General features: G+C 27.7%; 1 protein-coding gene across 1 annotated transcript in view; it reads left to right on the top strand.

Annotated features, from left to right (window-relative positions):
- LOC136077142 (uncharacterized) overlaps window positions 1-23,183 on the top strand; it is a 74,555-nt gene that overhangs the window by 46,677 nt on the left and 4,695 nt on the right. Inside the window, exons 5-6 of the mRNA XM_065791829.1 lie at window positions 18,320-18,367; window positions 18,599-18,646. Of these exons, the coding sequence (XP_065647901.1) occupies window positions 18,320-18,367; window positions 18,599-18,646 (96 nt within the window). The remainder of the gene's footprint in view (window positions 1-18,319; window positions 18,368-18,598; window positions 18,647-23,183) is intronic.

Below are 23,183 nucleotides of genomic sequence, written 5' to 3' on the forward strand. Positions count from 1 at the left end.
TTTAAACAACAACATTAACAATGACCATGATCTAGACATTTTAATGTATGAAGTAAAAAATAAAATTTCAGAGACTGACTCTTATTGCCATAAGGTGCAAATGTTAACACTCGCACCAAAATCATGGACACGTTAAAAGATATCAAGCTACTTTGAAGTGTCTGAGTATCTTGTTCGAACAGCAAGAAAAGTTAAAAATGAGAATGGAATTCTATCATTACCCGGAAAAAAAACTGGAAACCCACTTTCACCAGAAACACTTAATTTAGTGATTAACTTTTATCAAAGTGATGAATTTTCAAGAATGATGCCAGGAAAAAAAGATTATGTAAGTATTAAGAAAGACCAACATGTTCAAAAAAGATTATTGCTACTCAATCTTAATGAATTACATGTTGCATTTAAAAAAGACTACCCTAATGTCAAAGTCAGTTTGTCAAAATTTTGTACTCTTAAACCTAAATGGTGTATTACAACTAATGCGTCAGGTACCCACAATGTATGTGTTTGCATACATCACCAAAATACAAAATTTCTCATTGATGCCATTAGGTGGAATAAAAGTTATAAAGATTTCATGGCATTGATTGTTTGCTCTCTTGAAAATGCAGAATGTATGTTGCATCGATGTAACCAATGCCCTGGTATTGAAGTGTTAAAAAGTTTTTTAGTGCAGGAGTTTATGGACCATGAGCATGAAGAAGATGTAGTATTTAAGCAATGGCAGAGTACCGATCGTACAACACTACTTTCACAGTCATTGCCACTAGATGAATTTAATGATTTATTATGTGACAGCATTGACAACCTTACCACTCATTCATATATTGCAAAAACACAAAGTAGATACTTAAAAAACTGTAAAGAAAATCTTAACCAAAACGAATGCTTAATTTTAGGAGATTTTGCTGAAAACTATCAATATGTTGTTCAGGATGAGGTTTAAAGTTATCACTGGAGCAAAAGTCAATGCTCACTTTATACAATTGTACTTTATTTTATAGAGAACAAACTTCTCAAACATAAATCTTTTTGTTACCTTTCAGAAGATGTTGATCATGACACAGGATTTATTTACAAGACTCAGGAAGATATAACTAGATATATCAAAGAAAATCTATCTGATGTATCAAGTGTGAAATACTTTTCCGATGGTTGTGCAGCACAATTTAAAAATTTTAAAAATTTTATCAATCTTTGTCATCACAGTAAAGACTTTGATTTAAATGCTGAATGGGTATTTTTTGCTACCAGTCATGGTAAATCCCCCTGTGATGGTATTGGTGGGACTGTTAAAAGAGTAGTATGTCAAGAAAGTCTAAAACAAATAACTACTGGGCAGATTTTAGATGTTAATTTAGTGTACTTCTTTTGTAAAGCCAAGATAAATGGAATTTATTTTAAGTTATTTTCAAAAGAAGAAATTGATCAAACACGAGCACAATTAGAAAAAAGATATTTAGGTGGAAGAACAGTTCCTGGCACAAGGATGTATCATCATTTTATTCCAATTGCTCCAAACACTATAAGTTATAAAAAAATAAGTACTGATGCATGCACTGAAATATTTGATATCATTCCAAAAAGCAAACATTATGTAGATATTTCATTAAATATTAAAAAAATGGATTATATTTCATGTTTTTATGATGGATTTTGGTGGGTAGGGATTGCTGAAGATGTAAGTGAGCTTGATATAAAAGTCAGATTCATGCATCCACATGGACCAGGTAAAAACTTCTTTTGGCCAATGAGAACTGATGAGTGTTGGGTGCTCAATTCTGAAGTTATATGCCTAATTTCTACACGCGAACAATATCAGGTCATACATACAACATATCTGATTTAGATTTGAAGAATATAAGCTGTTGGTTACAAAAAAAATTAATTATGTTTAAAATAATTTTGTTTTTATTTTCTTTACCTATTTTGCATATAAATTGTCTTTTATTTTTTCAAATTCTTGAATTGTATGCTGAAAAGGAGGGGTGGGGGTTTAAATAAATCACAAATCACTCCCATCTTATTATGTCAATGACTATATTAGTCTAAAACTACATAAAGATATTGATTGTCAAAATGTTTTAAAAATGTTTTAATATCTTTGGTTTTAAAATTTATGACTTAAAATCATAAAAAGATCTTTGAAATAAGAGGTAAGTATTTATTGATTTGAAGTAACGCAAATAAACTGTTTCTCAAACTTAAACTGAAAAAATATGTTTTTAAAATGTATTTTAACAATCAACTATTATTTATTCATTTTATGTAAAAAAAAAAAATAAAAAAAAATCTAGGGAGATGGGCGGCGGCGTGGGGGCCTCCCATGGGAGGGGAGGGCGTCTTCCTTGGCCCATGGCTATAAATATCCTAAACTAGTCAATAAATAACACTATTTGATGTTTTATTCAAATAAATGTTTTACAAAATATTTTAATTGCCTCTGTTACAAAATTTAAATTTTTCTAAAAAGACACCATTTTTAAATGCAAATTTTGGTCATGTATTAGAGAGACAATTGATGAATCTAATTTTTTTCAGTAGACCTAAGATGACAACTTAACTTTTTACTCGGGATTTTGGGCCACAGTCTTCATTTTACCTCCAAAAATCACTAATTTACAAGTCAATAATTTTGAACAAAATTGGATAAATGAGGCATTTCTTGAGATAATTGAGTCTTAAGAGTGCTATTTTTGGATTTCTCAAGTTAAAATCTATTAGAGTACCAAATTTTAGGAAATTTCCCCAAGCCATTATGAAGATACTGTATGTCAAAGTTGCTTTGTAGTCACTTCAGAAAATCACTAAAATGCTGAGTCAGCATTATTTCAAGTGACGATATCTCTGGAACCCATTGGTATTTTTAACTAAAATTTTCGCAGTTATTATTTTTCTGATATGGACTGCAAGTGGTGTAAAAATAAACAAATTCTGAGACGTAAGGGTGTCGAAAATTATTTTTTTTGGATGATTTCATATATTTTTACCCTCCTAAGACTTTAGAGACCTTTTAAATAAAAGTGGGATATTATTTGCTTCCATATTATTTTATTATATTTGACATATTTTTTAAGTGAATCAAATAAAGAATTGCAGTGTGTTTTAGTAGGAAGTGGCAATTTTGTTACTCCACTTTCTGTATAAGCTCCAGTTTGATGATTATTCCGTATATATTTTATTATTATTGTAACATGCCGACTCAATGGCTTCAATGTCAAAATCAAGAAAAATACAAACATTTTATAAAACATTTTGGCTTTAACAAACTCAATGCATACTACTCATAAATCTTTGTCAACTTTCGCAAAATCAAAACTAAAAAATCATTTTTTCATAACTTTGTTACATAAAGTTATTTCTATATAGTTATAAGTGCATTAAACACTTTTACATATTAGCACTTTTGTAACAAGATGAAAAAAAGAATTATCTTTTCTTTAACATGGTGCGGAAAATTTAGCATTAAAAAAAATTTATTATTATTTATTAATAAATTTTATTCAAATATAACAGAATAAATTTAAATTAAAAAATTTTTAAAAACAGAGAGAAGAAAAAACATTAACTATCATTTTTTTTTTATCACAAAAAACTCCACAATTTTACAAATATTCCACAGTTACAGTAAAAATGTTTTTAACAAATAATAACTGCCTACTGTTTTCGGTATTAACTATTTCAAAAGAATGCTTAAATATTCCAATTTAAAAAAGTTTTGGCAGTATGTAAATTTAGGCGTAATATAAATAATCATATCCTGCTGCCTTGTAGAAAAACTTTTTTAGGCAAAGGATAAGAGAAGCCAAATCTTTTCTAACAGACCCCCTGTCTTATGGCTCTTGGTTGAGCAAAGGCTAGAGATAGTGTCTTGATAAAAATACTCATCTTGGGCAGACATTATATGTATTTGGCTACTATCTTGTAGAGTGACGACCTTCGCACCCCTATTTATTTATCACGCTGTTGTAGTATGTATTCATAATACATTGTTTCCAGTTTAGGATGTTGAATGCTGGATCTTCCTGAATCAATACCTAAGTTTTGTAGCTCTCAGAGAGGCGGAAGCAGCTGTAAAGTATCATAATATTAACAATGCCATGTTGCGCATGTATGGCGTCCCTGTTCTTACTTTAGGTGTGCACTGTCCAGGCCGCTTTTGAAGTCATTTATTGCAGCTTTAATAATATTAATAAGGCATTTGCTTAGACTATTAAATAGTGTACTGAATACTATCTGTGCCTAAAGTCAAGTTTTTTAACAAATCCAAAATTGACTAAAGTACCAAAAACAATAATACCATAACGTAATAATACCTATAAAATATAAAACCATTGCCATCACTAAGTTCTCTAAAATCTATAATTCACAAATATTTGTGGTCTTCGAAGTAACTTTTCTTCTGTTGAAGCTTATCTCTTGCAAAGTTTACCAGACCTACTTGCTCTTTGTGAGACTAATTTGAGTTTAGCTGTTTCATTTTGAGTTTAGCTATTTCATTTTGTGATTTTAGTGTTGATGGTAATCTTCTTTTACTTTGTGAAGGCTCCAATAGTCCCATGCATGGTCTTGGCATTTACATTTGTAACCATTCACCCATTTGTTGGGAAAGTTTGAATCAACAGACTATTCTTTTATGTGCTTTTCATCTTTAAATGATTTTTACTTTTAGACAAGCTGCAAATATGCATTGTAAATACAATTGGGCCTGCTCTTGCAGCCAACCTTCAATCATTGTCAGGCGTCATAATGTTGCTTCTCTTTCTCTATTTTCTAAATACTATAATAGATGCTACTCTTTTGTGCCATCTACTCTATTTTAAGTTTTCTGTTAATCGCTATCTTGCTTTAATAACTTTATCTGTTCTCTTCCAGTAACTTCCAATTCTAATAGTGGTTACTTGCAGCCTTGTTGGAAGTGACAATGTTTAAAAAATGGTTTAATGCGTAGGCAAAATCGCCATTTTGTATGTAAAATGCAAACAACATAATGCTTCTTAACAAGGCCTATATATATATATATATATATATATATATATATATATATATATATATATATATATATATATATATATATATATATATATATATATATATATATTGCATGTTAAATAGTTTTATCAGCTTTAGCTTACTTGTATCTGTAAACTGTATAAGTTCTTTTTTTTTTAAACATCTTCGCTTCCAACAAGGCTGCTGCAACACTAATTAAAGTTGAAAGTTACTGGAAGAGAAAAGATGAAGATTGTAGAGCATGGTAATGATTGACAGAGGACTTAAAGGATTGCAAATTATATGAATCAGGAAAGCAAGATGAAGGAAGCGAATTCCAGATAACTGAAGAATGAGGAAAAAAACTAGACAAATAAGCGTTTTTGGAGCACTTAGGAACAGTCACAGAAAAAGGATGAAACTTAAATGAGTGACGAGTAAAGTGAGAATGAATTTTAGTAGATGGCACAAGAAACGCTAGCTCATTAGAGCCGTGCCCATTATAGTATTTATAGAAAAGAGAAAGAGAAGCAACATTACAATGATGTGATAATGGTTGGAGGTTAGCTGCAAGAGCAGGTCTAACTATGTTCACAATGGATTTTTGTACCTTGTCTAAAAAAAGAAAAGGGATCACTAGAAGATCCGTCCCAGATATGGCAACAGTATTCCACCCAAGGCCGGATTTGAGATTTATAGAGATAGAGAATAGAATCGGAAGTAAGGAAGTGTCAAGCTCCATAAAGAGATGCAACCTTAGCAGATACTAATTTTGCAACTGATTTGATATATGGTTTCCAAGAAAGATCGGAAGTAAGAGTTAATCCTAAAATATGAAGAGTCAATGACTCATCGAGTACATTACTTTTTCGTAAATAAAGGAAGATCTAAATTATTGCAATAACAATTGACTGAAAAAAATTGAGTTTTATCAGTATTGAAGTTCACCAGCCACTGTGAGCCCCATTCTTCAGCAGAAGTGAGATCCTGTTCAAGCTCAAATGCCCCCTTTAAGCAATCAGAGAGTGTTGGCTTCTTATCATGACAAGAATAAATGGTAGTATCATCAGCAAACAATGCCACCTTAGATGTGAGAATATCTGGAAGATTGTTAATGTAAATTAAAAAGAGTATAGGGCCAAGGATAGAACCTTGAGGAACCCCTGAAGTTACAGAATAAGAAGAAGAGTGCTTTCCATCTAGGACAAGTTTTATGCTACTATTGGAAATGAAGGATTCAATAATCTTGTTGCCAGAGACACCATATGAAGAAAGCTTATGGAGAAAACCAGCATGCCAAACTTTATCAAAAGCTTTTGAAATGTCAAGAGCGATGGCCTTAACTTCTCCACCTTTATCTGATGCACAATAAAATCTATCAGTAATTACTGATAGCAAATCAGCTGTAGAACGAGAAGATCGAAATCCATATTGATGATCAGAAAGTAAGTTAGTAGGTTCAAGATGAGAAATTAAGTGTTTGTTAATTGAAGATTCAAACACCTTGCTTATGATAGGAAGAAGACTAATGGGATGGTAGTTGAACGAATCAGATAAGTTAGACGAATCAGGTAGTTAGACGAATCAGTAAAGAAAACAAAAAGACAGGAAGTTTTGTGTTTATATTTGTAAGTATTTACATTCCAAAACATTTATATTTTAAAGTATTGTGTTTGAGGTAAAAAACTTTTTAGTATTATAAAAGTTTTTATGAATAATTAAGAGATGTGTGAGAGATACATCACTTGAGACTTGAGAGATACATCACTTGAGCAGTTATTAAATTTAGAAAATAGAAAAAGATGCAACCATATGACAAATGGGACAGAACCACAAACATAGAAGCTAGAGCAATCCTAACTTCATTTATAATATGTTTTTGAATTATGTTCAAAAGAAAACGAGCATAATTGAAAGTACCAACCCAAGTATGACAACAGTATTCCATACAAGTATGAATATTAGATTTATAGAGCTATAGAATGGAATGAGGTGTATGAAAACAGGAGCTATCTTAGAAGAGTGATCACATTCAAGATGGCTGCTTTTTTGCAGTAATTAAAATCTCCTAACTTTTTTGAGCAAAGTCTCATTAAGCAAACAGAGCCACTTTAGTGGTAAAAAAAATATTAAAGATCATTCATGTAGTTGAGAAATAAAAGAGTGTGGTGGCTTTCAAGATTCTTGCATGAGTCTTTTACTTTTTATCTAAATACTTTTACCACTTTTTACTTTTTTCTAAAAAAAATCCACAAATATTTTTATATTTACTTTATTTTTTTTTTTTTAAAGATGTTTTAGTATATATTTTAATATATATTTTAGTCTTTTAAAATTTAAAATTTGCAATTTTTTATAATGTTTTGTATCATATCATAAATACATTAGAAAATTAATTGTCAGCAACGGTTGTTTTTCTGATATTTATTCATGATGTTTTCATTGTAATGTTTTCAAGAAAAATTGTTAATATTTATTTAGGCATCATATATTTTTAAGCATCATAACTGTGTTTACTTAATATAACTGAAGATATTTGAGACCAAGCATCATTAAATCAATACCAAAAATGTATCTTTAAGCAAAGAAGCTTTTAATTTTGTTCAGTAATATAAGCAAAAAAGCACCATTTATAATAATTCTCTCAATTCTAGTGCATTCAAAGATAAGCTATAAAAACTTAGCTTTAGAAACTTTATGCGAAATATCCAAAAATATAATACAAAATCTCAAAAAAGAAACATCTGGTTTAACCCACCTCAATGTTTTTCGCTCAATGTCATAACAAACGTAGCAAAAGCATTTTTGAGTACAAATGTTAAATTTATGCTTGACAGAAAAATACCACATTGTTACATCACCATTAAATTTGCTTAACAAAGGAACCAAGCTCGCCATGAAAATAAATTTCTAATAAAGAACCTTAATGTCATCAAAGTGGACACTCCATAATATTTTTTGTATACATTTTTTGTCGTTACTTTTTTGTTGTAAAATGGCATAAGAAGTTTACCGCCTAAAAATTCAATTAAAAGAAGAAAAATGAAACTTAAATCTTATGTGTGCTAAATTTTTGAGCAGCATTGTATATATATATATATATATATATATATATATATATATATATATATATATATATATATATATATATATATACATATATATATATATATATATATATATATATATATATATATATATATATATATATATATATATATATATATATATATATATATATATATATATATATGTGTGTGTGTATGTATAGGACTTTACATCCTGCATACATGGTAAATTACTGCATATACCACACCCCTGGAGAAACAACATAGGAATTGGAACTTGTCAATGTTTTCCAATTGCACTTAAAATCTCTTGAATAGTATTGTCTGGTCAGATCCCAGACATTTTCACATTGAATAATTCTATGAGAGCTAAAACTACAAGTTTTAGTTAACACCCCCAAGGTGTGATACTGACATGTAAAATAGAGTAAGTCCTTCTCAAGTTTAGCTCCAATAATAATACATGCCCCATTTTTTTATCCAGTATTTGAGGCAGTTGTGTCAAATGTCGAACCAATAATTTTTTTAACAGTTGTAAGTCCCATTCTTCGAAGGCACTTACAACAGTGTTGCTTGAGATTTATTACTTTTGCAACAGTCAACAGCTGCTCAACATAAGTTTTAATTGTCAATCTTGCATCAGCTTGCGACCCCAATTAACAACTATGGGAGCATCTTCTTTAAAATCAGCTTTCAGTTTTTTAACAATCTAGGTGCAGTGATTTGTGCACTCGCAACAAGTGGACGAACTAATAATTTTTTGTCTAAACTGCATTTCTGTTAGAAACATTAGACCTGTCTAAGGCCATTGAAAGTGCAGCAATAGGTATATTTTTTGTGGCACTTTTTTGCTTCATTGGTTTTGGAATTATAACTTCAGGCAAAGCACCAGAATTCTCTTTATATAATTCCTTGTTACTAGTACTGCTGTCAGACGTTTCCAACTGGACTAATGCAGAAGATGTAATGCTACTTCAGCTTTTTGAGTGTGCCAAGATTCAATGTGCTAATTCCAGTGTTTCTGAGCTTTTTCTTTGCTCAATTAGTGCTTTTTTAGCGGCTAGGATCTTGTCCATTGATTTCATTACTCCTATTCTACCAGTTTCTCTGTGCAAGAAGAAAATCCTTGTCTTTATTACTCGTACATGCAGTTACAGCATTTACACTGTCTATATTAAACTGATTTTTTAAATCTTTATTGAAAGTTTTTTTTATGACAATTCAGTACATGTTTTAAAAGATGCTTAGAAACTAGTTGAATTTTTTTGAGAGTAGGTGCCATCATTACCAGTATTTTGCTTTAGTAACTTTTTTTGATTTTGCTGTCCATTTTTGCGTAAGTTCTTCATCATCATTTGCAAATTCAGAGCTTTTCAATAAAATTCCTTTTAAAAGTATCTCTCGATTGTACGCTGCTTAGTGCAGTTTCAAGGATTCACATCTTTTAGGATGGTTTTGATGCTATTTTGAATGTACAAATCCATTTTCTTTTTGGAATAGTGCATCAGTACTAATTGCTGCCAAAAGATTTCTGCCTTGCTGTGCTTTTATATAATAATAGGTTTAAACCTATCAATTTTAAGTGAAGGATCCAGGATTTTTTGGTGGAAGAGGGGGAGGGGGTAAATAGTGAAAATGTATCAACAGAGATATTGTGGGAGGGGGCTATGAGCTTTAAACACAGACTTGTAAATCCTCTCCAAACCTTTTAAAAAAACAAATTTTATACTTAAAAATAAAATTGTGGCCTTGTTTTTAGTAATGGATAAAACCCTTTTAGTAATTATGGTTAGTAATTGCTGTTGTTTAAAACAAATATTTGAGAAAGGTATTGTTTAGATTTTGTCATTAAAAGTTTTAGGAATTTCAAGTACTGTAGAAAAAATTAAAATTCACAAGTTTATAAAAATAAGTTTTAAAACTAAAAAAAAATTCAATGTTCAACAATGTTATCCACAAGCATAGTTGATGTGCCCTTTAATCTTGACCAACGAAGTAATAATGGTTGCGATTTTCTTTTTCAAACAATATCACTTTTTTTTATCACCTATCACTTCGCCACTTAGATCATTAGTTTTCTTAAAATTTAAAAATTATTTTCTGTGTGTAGACAATTTTTACCCTCACAAATGAGAAAGTTCATTTGATCAGTTCACAAAAGAGAAAATTCATTTGATCAGCTCCCAAATGAGAAAATTTATTTGGTCAACTATTCCTGAAAAATACTTTTAACTACTTTAATTATTTTGTTATTGTTTGTTTAAAATGTACTATTTACTTTCATTCCTGAACTTTTTAAATGGTGTTCTATATCTTTGTTTCCAGCATAAACTCAGTAAACTAATAACGCGTTTAAGCTTTTATCTGCTTTTATAAAACCATCATTTCAAGACTTCCATTGCAATCATCCCTTTTGCCTCATTGTGCAATCACAGGTTTACCATGAAGTATAACATTTTTGATAATAGAAACCAAATATTCAACAGACTCTTTGAATGTAGCTTTGTACTGTGTTTTTAAAATCATACCTAATTTCATAAACCATAAAAAAAATTATCAAACGTAATTTTTGTGGTATTGGTCATTTAAATGTTTTATTTGTCCATTACTTCCTGTCAAATAACTTTTTTAACAAATTTTTTTTTTCAAACATTAGTTTTTTGAGTTTTGTAAGTTTTATTTTTTGTTGTTCTGGTTTAGTAGTGTTACAATTTTCACTCAATTTTATTCACAAATAATACATAGTTTCAAATAGATACTATTGGACTGTATATGTGTATGAAACCTGAATATTTGAAAGAATTCTTTCTGCATCTCTATATTTTTGACCCCAAAAAAAATGCAAGCAGTACTACTAATGATGGATGACAATAATCTTTAAATGCCTTGGTACTGCATTCTTCAAACATAAATTAAATAGTTGTAAGAAATTGTGGGAGGTTGTTAGCTGATTCAATCAGCTTTATAATACTGCAATCAGATATAAAGATGTACATATAATACAGAATTATAGATGTACAAGGTGAATTATTGATGCTCTAAAAGGTTGTTTTTTTTGTTAAAAATTGTAATTAAAAGCTTAGGTTTCTTTAGCAGTTATTTTTTGCTTATAAATCTTGGAGGACATTATCTACTACAATTTTTTTTTGATTCTTTGGTTCTTTAGTTAATAATCACATAAAATGAGATAAAAAAGTACTTACATATATTATTAGCATATAATAATAAAATAATATCAACTATTAACATTAATAATCTTTAAAATAATATAATATACCTCATGTGTATTACAACATGAAGTATTAATGCATCTTTTTTTTATTTATGGAATGAAATGATTAAAAAATTAATGAAATGTTAAGCAGTTGTTATATGTATGATTTTTAAATAAGGAACACTGGTTAATATAATAAATTAATTCAGCAAAAGTCTCAGTCGCATAGTATACATTTAAAAATAAAGTTATCAAAATATTAACATTATATATTTGTTACTAATCTTTTGGGCTTCAGTAAAAGATTAATGTCACCAATACCATAGTTATATTATATTTAGTAAATAGTTTAAAAATATAGTTGATTATGTAAGTTTCTATTTAAATATAATTTTGAATGTATTTATGAAAATATAGAGTAAATATTGAGTAGAGATTTTTTTAGTTTTTGATGTTTACCATGGTTATTATAGATACATGGAGATAGGTGTGGATTTTTTGGGGCCAAATTAACTTTCATTCATTTATGCTAGGTTTAATTGTTGATTTTTTTTTTAAACAATTCAATATAAATATTTTATGTAGAGCTTAGGAATAAAAATATACAAAAACACTACCATATCTACTAACCCTAGATCTAGTGGAGATGAGGGAAGTAATTTATTATTTAATAAATCCAATCCAAACATGAATTTTTTCAAATTTTTTTTTCAATAATAATTTTGATCATTTTTACCTAATAATTGTATTAAGGTATTTTTTATTTAATACGTCAAATTTATTACAAACTTTAAATAACATCTTATAAAGAGTTATAAAATAATTTAATATACAAGATTATATTATTAATCTTGTCTAAATTTGACCTAATAAATAAAAAATATCTTATTAAGTAAACCTAAGAAGTTTCCATGGTCAATCAAAATGTTGTTAAATCAGCATTACTTTTTAACCAAAAGACGCAATTTAAAATCTTAAAAATTCTACTTTTATGATAATGAATCTTTGATTCATAATGAAAAAATAATTAATGAAATCAGAGATATGGATACTCAGTCCCAATCTCTTTTTTGATCATTTTTTTCCACGCCATTAATTTTTTAAGCTGATAGCATAACTTAATTAGCTTTAACTTATAAAATACTTGCTCAATAGTGTTGAAAATTTGTGACTTATTTTCAAGGAAGAGGAACTCAAAAATGATGGCTAAAACACTAAAAAATTAAAGCTTCTATATAAAAATTCAATTTCAAAATGGTGTAAAAATAGACTGGTACAAATTTTTAGCAATATTTAAGCAAGTATTTCTTAAGTTAAAGCTAGTTGTGTTATAAAATTAGCCTTAAAATTAAATGGCGCTAATAAAAACAATAAAAAAAGAGATTGGGACTGAGTATTGATATCTCTGAAACTTTAAGGAGTCAGACATTAAATTTTTAGTGAAGTTTTCTTTAATTAATTTAAGCTTGTATTCCAAAAATCATCAAAATCCGAAATGTCATGCTTCTGAAAATAGGAGATGTCATGGTTCTGAAAATATTTTCTTTGATTGATTAGACATGAATTGACCTAAATGTCCTTGGTAGTACCTTCCTCAGTTTGTTTATCTGTGCAGAGAACGTTGTTTGAATTTTTTGAGTTTATGCTTTGAAGCTATAGCTTTAAAAGATATTTTAAAAGATACACAAAGCATATATTAGGCTCACACGCTGGATATGGTTACGGTGCTTAAAATATTATGGCCATTCTGAACACAAATGTACATGTTTATTCAGTTGCTCCATAATCTGCATCGGATCAGCGCTTGCATACTATGAACTTAAATCTAAAATCTCTTTTGGCAAAAAAGATGTGACCTAAGAGTGAAGTAATGTGACCAAAAGTGATCTAATGTGATGGTAACTAATGTGTGCAATAAAAAGTTCATTTTATAGGAAAACATCTTTAAGAATCTTTTGTACTAAGAAGTTTCTTAAAGTTTTTTGTTTCTACTTCTTATTATGGTTAATATGGTTAATTCTTTTGCCTTCTTTTAATATGTTAATTCTGTTGCCTTCTGTTACTATGTTTAATTCTATTGTCTTCTGAAGAATTTCAGTGACTTTTCAAGTGGCTTTTTATAGTAGCTATAGAGTTTACTTATTCGGAAAAAAAATAGTAATACTAGTATAATGTTATAAAAAACAATTAATTATGTAATATCACTAATGTTATAATAACAAATTTTTTCAAGAACTTTAGTTAATTTATTCTATAATTAACAAGTTAAGTTAAGATGTAGAATACACAATTTTTTAAATAGAAAACTGTTATATGAAGCCCTATGAAGCATGCAACCATAGTTTTTCAATTATTTGTTAACCTAAAAATTATCTGATAAAATATTATTAAAATTGAAAACTGAATCATTAAATTTCTTTAAACAAAATTTGCAATCTGACAGAAGTTAAAATGTAAAAATATTTTTTGTTTTAACTTTAGTTACCATTACTATTATAATTATTAATAATAATATTTAAAAATTTATATTATATATAAAAATATATATTTATATATATATATATATATATATTATATTAATATATATACTATTACAATTATAATTGTTAATATTTAGAAACAAATGTTAAAAAATTTGCATTCACCTATCCTAATTAAAATTTGCCATTTATCAATTATAAATTTTTTTTTAATTTTATATTTAAATAAAACTTTATAATAATAATAATAATAATAATAGTTAATGCTGATGAGATAAAGCGCCAAGCAATATCTATAACAGCTGGTTTATATTAATTACTGTTCAGTTTTAAATAAAAAAGTGTTAATAATAAGCTTTCTTGATTTTTGTCCTGTTTGCTATTGTTTTTAAATCGACCGATTGCAAATTTGATTTAAAGTTGTTAAGTGTAATTGATTGAACGACTTCTGCTGGTAGACTATTCCATTCATAAACGACTCTATTGCTGAAAAAATATTGTCTTTTCATTCAATTTCTAACCAATTCAGGTTTCAGTCGATGTTTAGCTCCTCTAATATTAGATGTTGGACCTGATGAGTAAATAGAGTTCATTGCTTGATTTTGTTTAATATCAATCTTTTCAATACTTTTAAATACCTTGAATTGCTGGATCAAGTCACCTCTTAGCCGCCGAGTCTCTAAAGTTGTAATATCCAAAATTTCTAATCTTTTTCCGTACTCAAGATGCTCAGTTCCGCTATCATTTTGGTTGCTCTTTGTTGAACTTTTTCTAGTTCAACACACCACACATTTTCATTTCATTAACAACTTGTATAATACAAGCTCCATAATTGAATCGAAAACATACGTACAATACAGTGTTTTTATTAGATCTTTATCTTTGTACTTGAATGTATTATTTAGTAGTGAGAGCATATTATTTACTTTACTGGCTGCATATTAGATCTTTATCCTTGTACTTGAATGTATTATTTAGTAGTGAGAGCATACTATTTGCTTTACTGGCTGCATATTTTACTTGTTTGGCCCATTTCAAATCACTTGATATATAAACACCAATGTCTTTTTCTAGTCTTTTTAATTTTCATTAATGTATTGTTATTAGTCATAAAATAAGAATATTCTTTATTATTTGCAGCTGAAACACAAAAATTAAACACAAAGTTAATATTATTATAATACATATTCTATATACAAAAATATGAATATAAAAAATGAAGTGAATTAGGTAAATTTTATTCCAAAATAATAAAGATTTTTAATCAGGAGAAGCTGTTTGTAAATCAAAAAGAAAAAAGTGGAGCAAATTAATATACAAAAAATTGTATATATTGTTTATACATATATGCAAGGTCAGCGCAAAGTGAGGGGTGTGTGGGATGTGACACACCCTTTCCCCCATCCCTCATTAAATGCATATTTATGCAATTAGTTGGCAAATCAAATTTTTTCTTTAGATACATTCAGCAAAATAGTCTGTTTTTCCTTTTTTAACACATACAAAAAATGGTGTTTTATTTATAATTAATTTATACAAAATAACAAAATAATGTACTTAAAAATATATATACATATTTACAAAAAATATTCAATGAAAACTAAAACTAACAACGTTCAATTTGTCATTAAATGTTTTCTTATCTTTCCTGAGCATCTTCTATATGAGGCAACTCTCAAATGAAACGAGGGATTTGTTCTTGTCTCTATTTCCGATCCATACTCTATGCTATTTCAGATCTATACTTCTATGGTCAATAGAATTATTCTACTTATTCCTGAAATCTTTGCCTAGGATCTCCTATTTTACGAGACATTAACTCAACAAAGAGCCTCAAGGTAGGGGATTTTTAGCTGGATGCAGTTAACATCTGCCCAAGATAAATTTTTTTTATCAAGACACCATCTCTAACCTTTTCTTAATCAAGAGCCTTAAAGACAACAAACTCCGACATAAAAATCCCCTGTTTTTATGTCAGAGTTTGTTTCTCCTGAATTGAGTTTCAGTTTTGTTTGTTTTAAGTACAATAGAAATGATTTTATTTATTTCACTGATTTGTTGTTATTATGACTTTTATTACATTAAAATATTTAATTATTCTAATTTTATTTAAATATTTAATTATATTTCAGTAAAAACTACTATAAAGCATTAAAGGACAAAAAGGTCATTATGTATTACATGACACTAAAAAGCTTTATTTACCAGAGGATCTTAATTTATCAAATATAGAATATGTACAAGGAGTGCTTCCCACTGAATAAAGTTTGTCAAGAAAGCTACAGACACTTTAATAATGTGTGATTATTTCAGAATATAATTAGATATTATCTAATTTTCTACTTTTTTTTCTTACCAGTAAAATATTTGTAGAAAAGTTTAACATTAGCTTTGGTTATCCTCATAAAGATACATGCTTCACATGTGACAAGCTCAATATTATACTTAAAAACCAAAGCACCTCTGTAAAACAATTCATCAAGAGTCGTCAAGAAAAAGAGCTTCACTTGCGGAAAGCAGAGGTGTTTTATGCCAGAAAGAAAGAAACACGTTGAAATGCAAAAACTGCAATGCAAAAATGCAAAATGAAAATACCGGCCAAGCAGCTCTTGCATTTGACTTTGCTAAAAATATATATTGTCCTAATGTTTCTACAAACGATATTTATTATCGTAGACAGCTTTCTATGTACATATTTAATATACACTGCTTAGGATCAAGCAGTGCTCACTTGTTTTGTTATGATGAAACTTACAATAAATCTTCAAACTTTACTTTTTTTGCATATTCTATAATACATATTTTATATACAAAAATATGAATAAAAAAAAATGAATTGAATTAGGTAAATTTTATTCAAAAATAATAAAGGTTTTTAATCAGGATAAGCAGATAGTAAAACAACAACAACAACAAAAGAACAAATTAATATATACAAAAAATTGTATATATTGTTTATACATATATATATATAACTTCAGCGTGAAGTGAGGAGTGTGTGGGATGTGACACACTCTTTCCCCCATCCCTCATTAAATGCATATTTACGCCATTAGTAGGCAATTCAAAATATTTTTTAATATACAGTCAGCAACATCTTGACTGTTTTACCTTTTTTAACAATGCTTACATTGTTATATACAAAAAAATTGTATTTTATACATAATTTATACAAAATAACAAAATAATATACTGAAAAAAATTTATTTACAAAAAATATTCAATAAAAACTAAAATTAGGTTAACAAAGTACAAATTGTCATTAAATGTTTTCTAATCCTTTCTTAGCATCTTCTATATGAAGCAACTTTTATATAGAAGATGCTCTGAAATGAAACAAGGGATTTGCCCCTATTTCAGATCCATACTCTATGCTCACCATAGGATGTTAGCCCTCTATTTCCTTTGATAGCATAAAAATACTTCAAACAATAAATCTAAAATGAAAATAGTAATGAAATAATTTTAAATTGTTTAAAATGACAAAGTATGAAATTATTTTGAAATTTTAAAATATAAAAGTAATGAAATAATTTTGAAATATTTAAAATGAAAAAAATAATGAAATAATTTTAATGTTAAAAATGAAAAAATAATGAAATTATTCTTTTCATTTTAAACATATTAAAAACATATTTAATTCTCTTTGTTCTTTATTGTTCTCCTTCTTCCCAAGACCAAAAACTTTTAGATGTAATTTCTGATCAAATTGACCTGATCCTATCTTGTGTTGAGTTTAAAAGGTAAACAGATTCTAATTGTTAACCAGCCTCACACCCCTTCTTCATTTATTAGGCTGGCGCAGATGTATTTATAATACATTGTTTCTAGTTTAATGTTGAATGCTAGATCTTTTTGAATCGATGCATGGGTTTTGCTTGTGTCTCTGTTTTTATGACTACTTTATGGCTCAATCTATTATCTCCTAATGAAGGTACAGCTCTAAACTCAGTTTTATGGTTCTAAAACCAGCTGGTAGTCAGGTTTCCTGAACTGTGTAAGAAGGGGTTTGAGGCTGGTCAATAGAATTATTTTACTTATACCTGAAGTTTTTTGCCTAGGATTGCCTATTTTACAAGGCTGTAGCTGTTAACAACATGCAGTTAACATCTGCCCAATATATTTAACTTTATCTAGACACTCTCTATAGCCTTTACTTAACCAAGAGCCTCAAGGCAGGGGATTTTTAATTGGAAACAGTTAGCATCTGCTCAAGATAAGTTATTTTATCAAGACACCATCTCTAACCTTTACTTAATCAAGAGCCTTAAGACAACAAACTCCAACATAAAAATACCCTATTTTTAGGAGTTTGTTTCTCCTGAATTAAGTTTCAGTTTTGTTTGTTTTAAAAGTACAATAGAAAATGATGATTTTATTTATTTCAGTGTTGTTATTGTGACTTTTATTACATTAAAATATTTAATTATTTTATAATTTTAATTATTCAAATTTTATTTAAATATTTAATTATATTGCGGTAAAAAAATACTATAAATCAATGTCATTATTTTTTTCATGTTCTTTTAAATAAATATACACCAATTTTTTTATATATTGTTTAGAAATTTCAAATTCACCAGTAAGCTCTACAAAATTTTCTGCTAAGAAAGGTAATTCATATGTTTTATTTAACATTAACTCTTCTCAATTAGACTTATATAATAATTTTAAGTTTCATAGTATTATCTCTCAGCGTTCGAAAATTGTAAAGTTTAAAGTTTAAAATTTTATATATTTAAATATTTAATTAAATTGCGGTAAAAAATAGTATAAATCAATGTCATTAATTTTTTCATGTTCTTTTTAATAAATATATACAAATTTTTTTACATATTGTTTAGAAACATCGAATTCACCAGTAAACTCTACAAAGTTTTCTGCTAAGAAAGGTAATTCATATGTTTTATTTAACATTAACAATCAGGAATAAGTATGCTTTGTTTGCTTTAAAATTATGTTATAAATGGCAATGGATATTTCAGATGATTTAGAGACAGATATTTAAGTGGTTATTGATAATATGATTTTTATTACATTGTAAAAGAATACTGTACATTAAATTTAGCATCGTGTTAGCTCAGATTGCTTTGATAATGTTACAATCATTAGTTTTGTTTACTTTGTCAGTTGCACATGTAAACGATCATTGATTATCAATGCTTATTATCATTGCTTGCTTCAAAACTTCTAAAAAATCTCTTAAGAATTACTTGATTGAACAACACAAATATTTTATATTCATTTATCAAGTGATGCCTTATTTTGGTTTTACTTAAAAGCATGAGATTTAAAAAAAAAAAATTAGTTGTTTTAATCTTTTTAAAATCTGTTTAAAAGTAAACAATTATGACCAAGACCTCACTGTGTCATTGGAAGTATCATGCTCAATTCATCTAACCATGCAGAGGCCTTGTTTGAGTTTCTTTAGTTTGTGTTTAGAAGCTATAGCTTTTAGAGAAAATTGTATCAAAAATAAAAAATTTTGTTTTATAAAGCATAATAGCTTTATCTATAAAAATTTCTTCTGTTTTTACCATAATTATAACTTTTTTCCGCCTAAAAAGATGTTTTTAAATTTAAGTGAAAAGATAAATTTGTAACAAAAATTTGTTAAACATTAAAATCATTATAGTCTATATTCCATCATTAATGTATATTGAGATTAATTTTGTTCTACTGAAAAAAAATACAGTTCTCATATATATATATATATATATATATATATATATATATATATATATATATATATATATATATATATATATATATATATATATATATATATATATATATATATATATATATATATATATATATATATAGTTTGTTGCATTTGGGAAGCACGGAAGGAAAAAAATGCTTCTTACGCCAACACATACGTCACTTTTAATTACTTTTGACTTTCATCCAACATTTGCGTGTTGGACGAAAGTAAAAACCATTAATTTAATTACAAATTAATCGTTTTTTTAAAAAAACCACAAAAACGCAAATTTAATTGACTAGAATGCCAGAATGTTTTTAAAACATTCTGAATGTTATTATAAACATTTTGTTCTATCGTATTTAGCAAGTTTTTTTCTATTTCTAAAAAATTCATTCCATTCTTCTAACAATAATTTTTTTCACCTTAACTGTAATTCTTCATTTGGTTTTACTAACGTTTTTTTATTTTTTGGCAGTTCTTCATTTCATGCTTCTAGCAGTTTTTATTTTTCACAATTATTTTGTTTAGTGATTTTCTAATATTTTATATACATATATATATATATATATATATATATATGTATTTTACATATATATATATATATATATATATTTTTACTGTAAATCATACGCGAAGTGTTGCTACATCGACTATCTTATAGCCTAACTCGCAAGGGAGTGCTGCTACATCGACTGACAAATAGCCTGACTCGCAAGGGAGTGCTGCTACATCGACTGACAAATAGCCTGACCCGCAAGGGAGTGCTGCTACATCTACTATCTTTTAGCCAGACCCGCAAGGAGTGCGGTTCTGGCTAAAAGATAGACTCCCTATAAAAAAACGTACGTAAAAAAATATACGTTCTTATTTAAGGTTCGCATTGACCTTATGATTTACTCTTCTAAATATTTAGAGTCTTTTTTTTTTGAAATTGCAAAACATTGCAAATTAAATATAATAATTGGTTGCATTTATTGTTATCCCTCAATGAATCAACATGAATTAACTTCTTCCCACTTAACTCCTCTACTTGAAAAGTTAATTAATGAAAAAAAAAATCTTTCTAATGGGTGATTTTAGTATGGATCCATTAAGTCACAGTGAATCTAACCTTGTTTCTACATATCTTTAACATCTTAATCACTAAGTCCTTCTGTAATTTTACCATCACACATAACAGCTACATCAATAACATTGATAACATATTCACGAACTTTCACTCAGCTGATTAATTCTTTGGTAAGCTTACAATTTCAATTTCAGACCACATGGCACAATTTTTTTGCATTCCTGGCAAACCCAACCACTCCAAAAAAGAAAAAACTTTCTGAAAATGCTTCAAAAAATTTAATAAAAGTATATTTATTGAAGAAATTTCTGATACCAACTGGGAACTCTCCATTAAAAAAAGATGATGATGTTAATAAATCCATGAATTTCATTTTAAAAACATTTGATGAAATCTTAGACTAACATGCTCCTTACACAATACTAACCAACCAACAAGTTGAAACTGAAATCAAAACCTTGGATTATGTATGGAATACGTAAAATTTCATTTCAAAACAAAGTTTATATAAAATTCATAAAATCAACAATTTTTATAAGAAAAACAAATTATTTGCAAAATTTAAATTTTATAGAAACAAAATTTCCAGTTTATTAAAATATAGCAAAAAAACATACATTATTACATATTTTAATAAGAATCGGAACAATTTTAAAAGCACCTGGAAGGGTATAAAAGAAATCATTAATATTAGACCTTCTACACACAATACATTTTTTAAACTATACGAAACTATACTTTTAAATTATACGAAAATTTTATCACCAATCACACTGCTGTATCTAATTTATTTGATAATTTTTTTAGCACTTTACATAACAAACTACTTAGTAAAGCCATACCCCCTAAGCATGTATTTAGTGAATATCTAAACATGTATTTAGTGAATAACATTCCAAATGCCTTTTTTATTAATCCTATAACTGAAAATGAAATATCTGGTCTCATTACAAACATGCTCAAAACTGAAAGTATTGGTCCTAAAAGCGTACTTACATTCCTTTACATTATTTCAATACCGCTCTGTACTGTTATAAATAACTCAAAAAAGGTGGTATTTTCCCAGATATTTTTAAAGTTGCTAAAGTCATTCCGATGATTGAAAAAGGCTCTCAACTAGATTTCACCAATTACAGACCCATCTCCCTGCTTTCTAATATAGTTGAACTCTTTGAGAAGGTGATGGTTAATAGGCTTTATGCTTTTCTTAAAAATGCTTAACACTTAAGTGCTTTTACACCCATCAGTATGGATTTCGTGCCAATCACTCAACAACTCATACTCTCATTGAAATTGCTGAATTGATTAGAAAAGCAATCAATGATAAATATTTTGCATGTGGTGTATTTGTCAATTTACAGAAAGCGTTCGATACAGTAGATCATTCAATTTTATTGAAAAAATTAGAATATTATGGGATCAGAGGCATACCCCTTAAATGGTTTACTACATATTCAAACAAAAGAACTAATTTGTTTCTATCAATGACTCAAAATCTACCCTTGTAAAATATTCAAATGCTGTTCCTCAGGGTTTAGTATTGGGACCACTGGTTTTCCTTCTTTATATAAATGATCTTCATACATCCATCAAGTTTACTACTATATATCACTTTGCTGATGATACTAATCTAATGCTAATTAATAAATCCGTTAAAAAAATAAACCAACACATAAACCATGATCTTGCCAATCTAGTTCAGTGGCTTCGCTCCAACAAACTTTTTCTAAAATCTTATAAAACTGAACTCATTATCTTTAAATCAAATAGAACAAAAATCAATAGATTGAACTTTAGTAAAAATTTAGTAAAAAAATTGAACCTGTTAACTCAATTAATTATCTAGGTATAAAAATTGATTTAAATCTTTCCTTTTTATTCCAATGTAAAGACTTAGCAATGAAACTATGTAGATCTAATCGCATGTTGGCTGAAGTTTGCCAATATTTTAATCTTGAGACACTCTTGAACATATACCATGCTATTATTAATATCTAAATTATATTTATTGTTGTTATTATTTATACTTTTTCTTTTCTTTTTTTTGTCCATTTATTTAACCTCAAAATCAAAAATTGCAAATTTAATTATAATTTACAAAGATTGGTTTGGTGTCACTCATATAGTTAAAAACTAGTCAATGGAGTGACACCTTCATAACGTAAACAAATAAGATTAAAAAATATTAAAACAAGGAAATGATAAACTACAATACAAGTAAAAAAAAAAGAAGTAATAGGAACATTAGTATTAAAAAAGTTGGAATCAGAATAAAAATAAAAGGGAGTAAGGCTCAGAAAAATGGAAAAAAAAGAAAGAATGAACGGATGAGATAAGATAATGAGAAAAAAGTTTAAGAGAAAACAAAAATTTTAATCACATAAGTTCAGAAGGATAGAGTGAGGAAAGAAAATATTCGCAGAAAAATATAAAAAAGCAAAATAAAGGCAAACTTAAATAAAAAAAGTATATACGTACTACTACATACAATATTAAAGTATACATTACACATTACATAGATGAGTTAAACAAAAGTAAATATCAAGATATAGAAAAAGCAACAACAACTAAATTGACAGAGAAAAATGCAAACAAAAAAATGCATTCAGCATTTTTTATATTCATAAATACATGGCATAAACAATGTATA

The sequence above is a fragment of the Hydra vulgaris genome, chromosome 02, assembly GCF_038396675.1.
Source record: "Hydra vulgaris chromosome 02, alternate assembly HydraT2T_AEP".
In the NCBI taxonomy this organism is placed as follows: Eukaryota; Metazoa; Cnidaria; class Hydrozoa; order Anthoathecata; family Hydridae; genus Hydra; species Hydra vulgaris.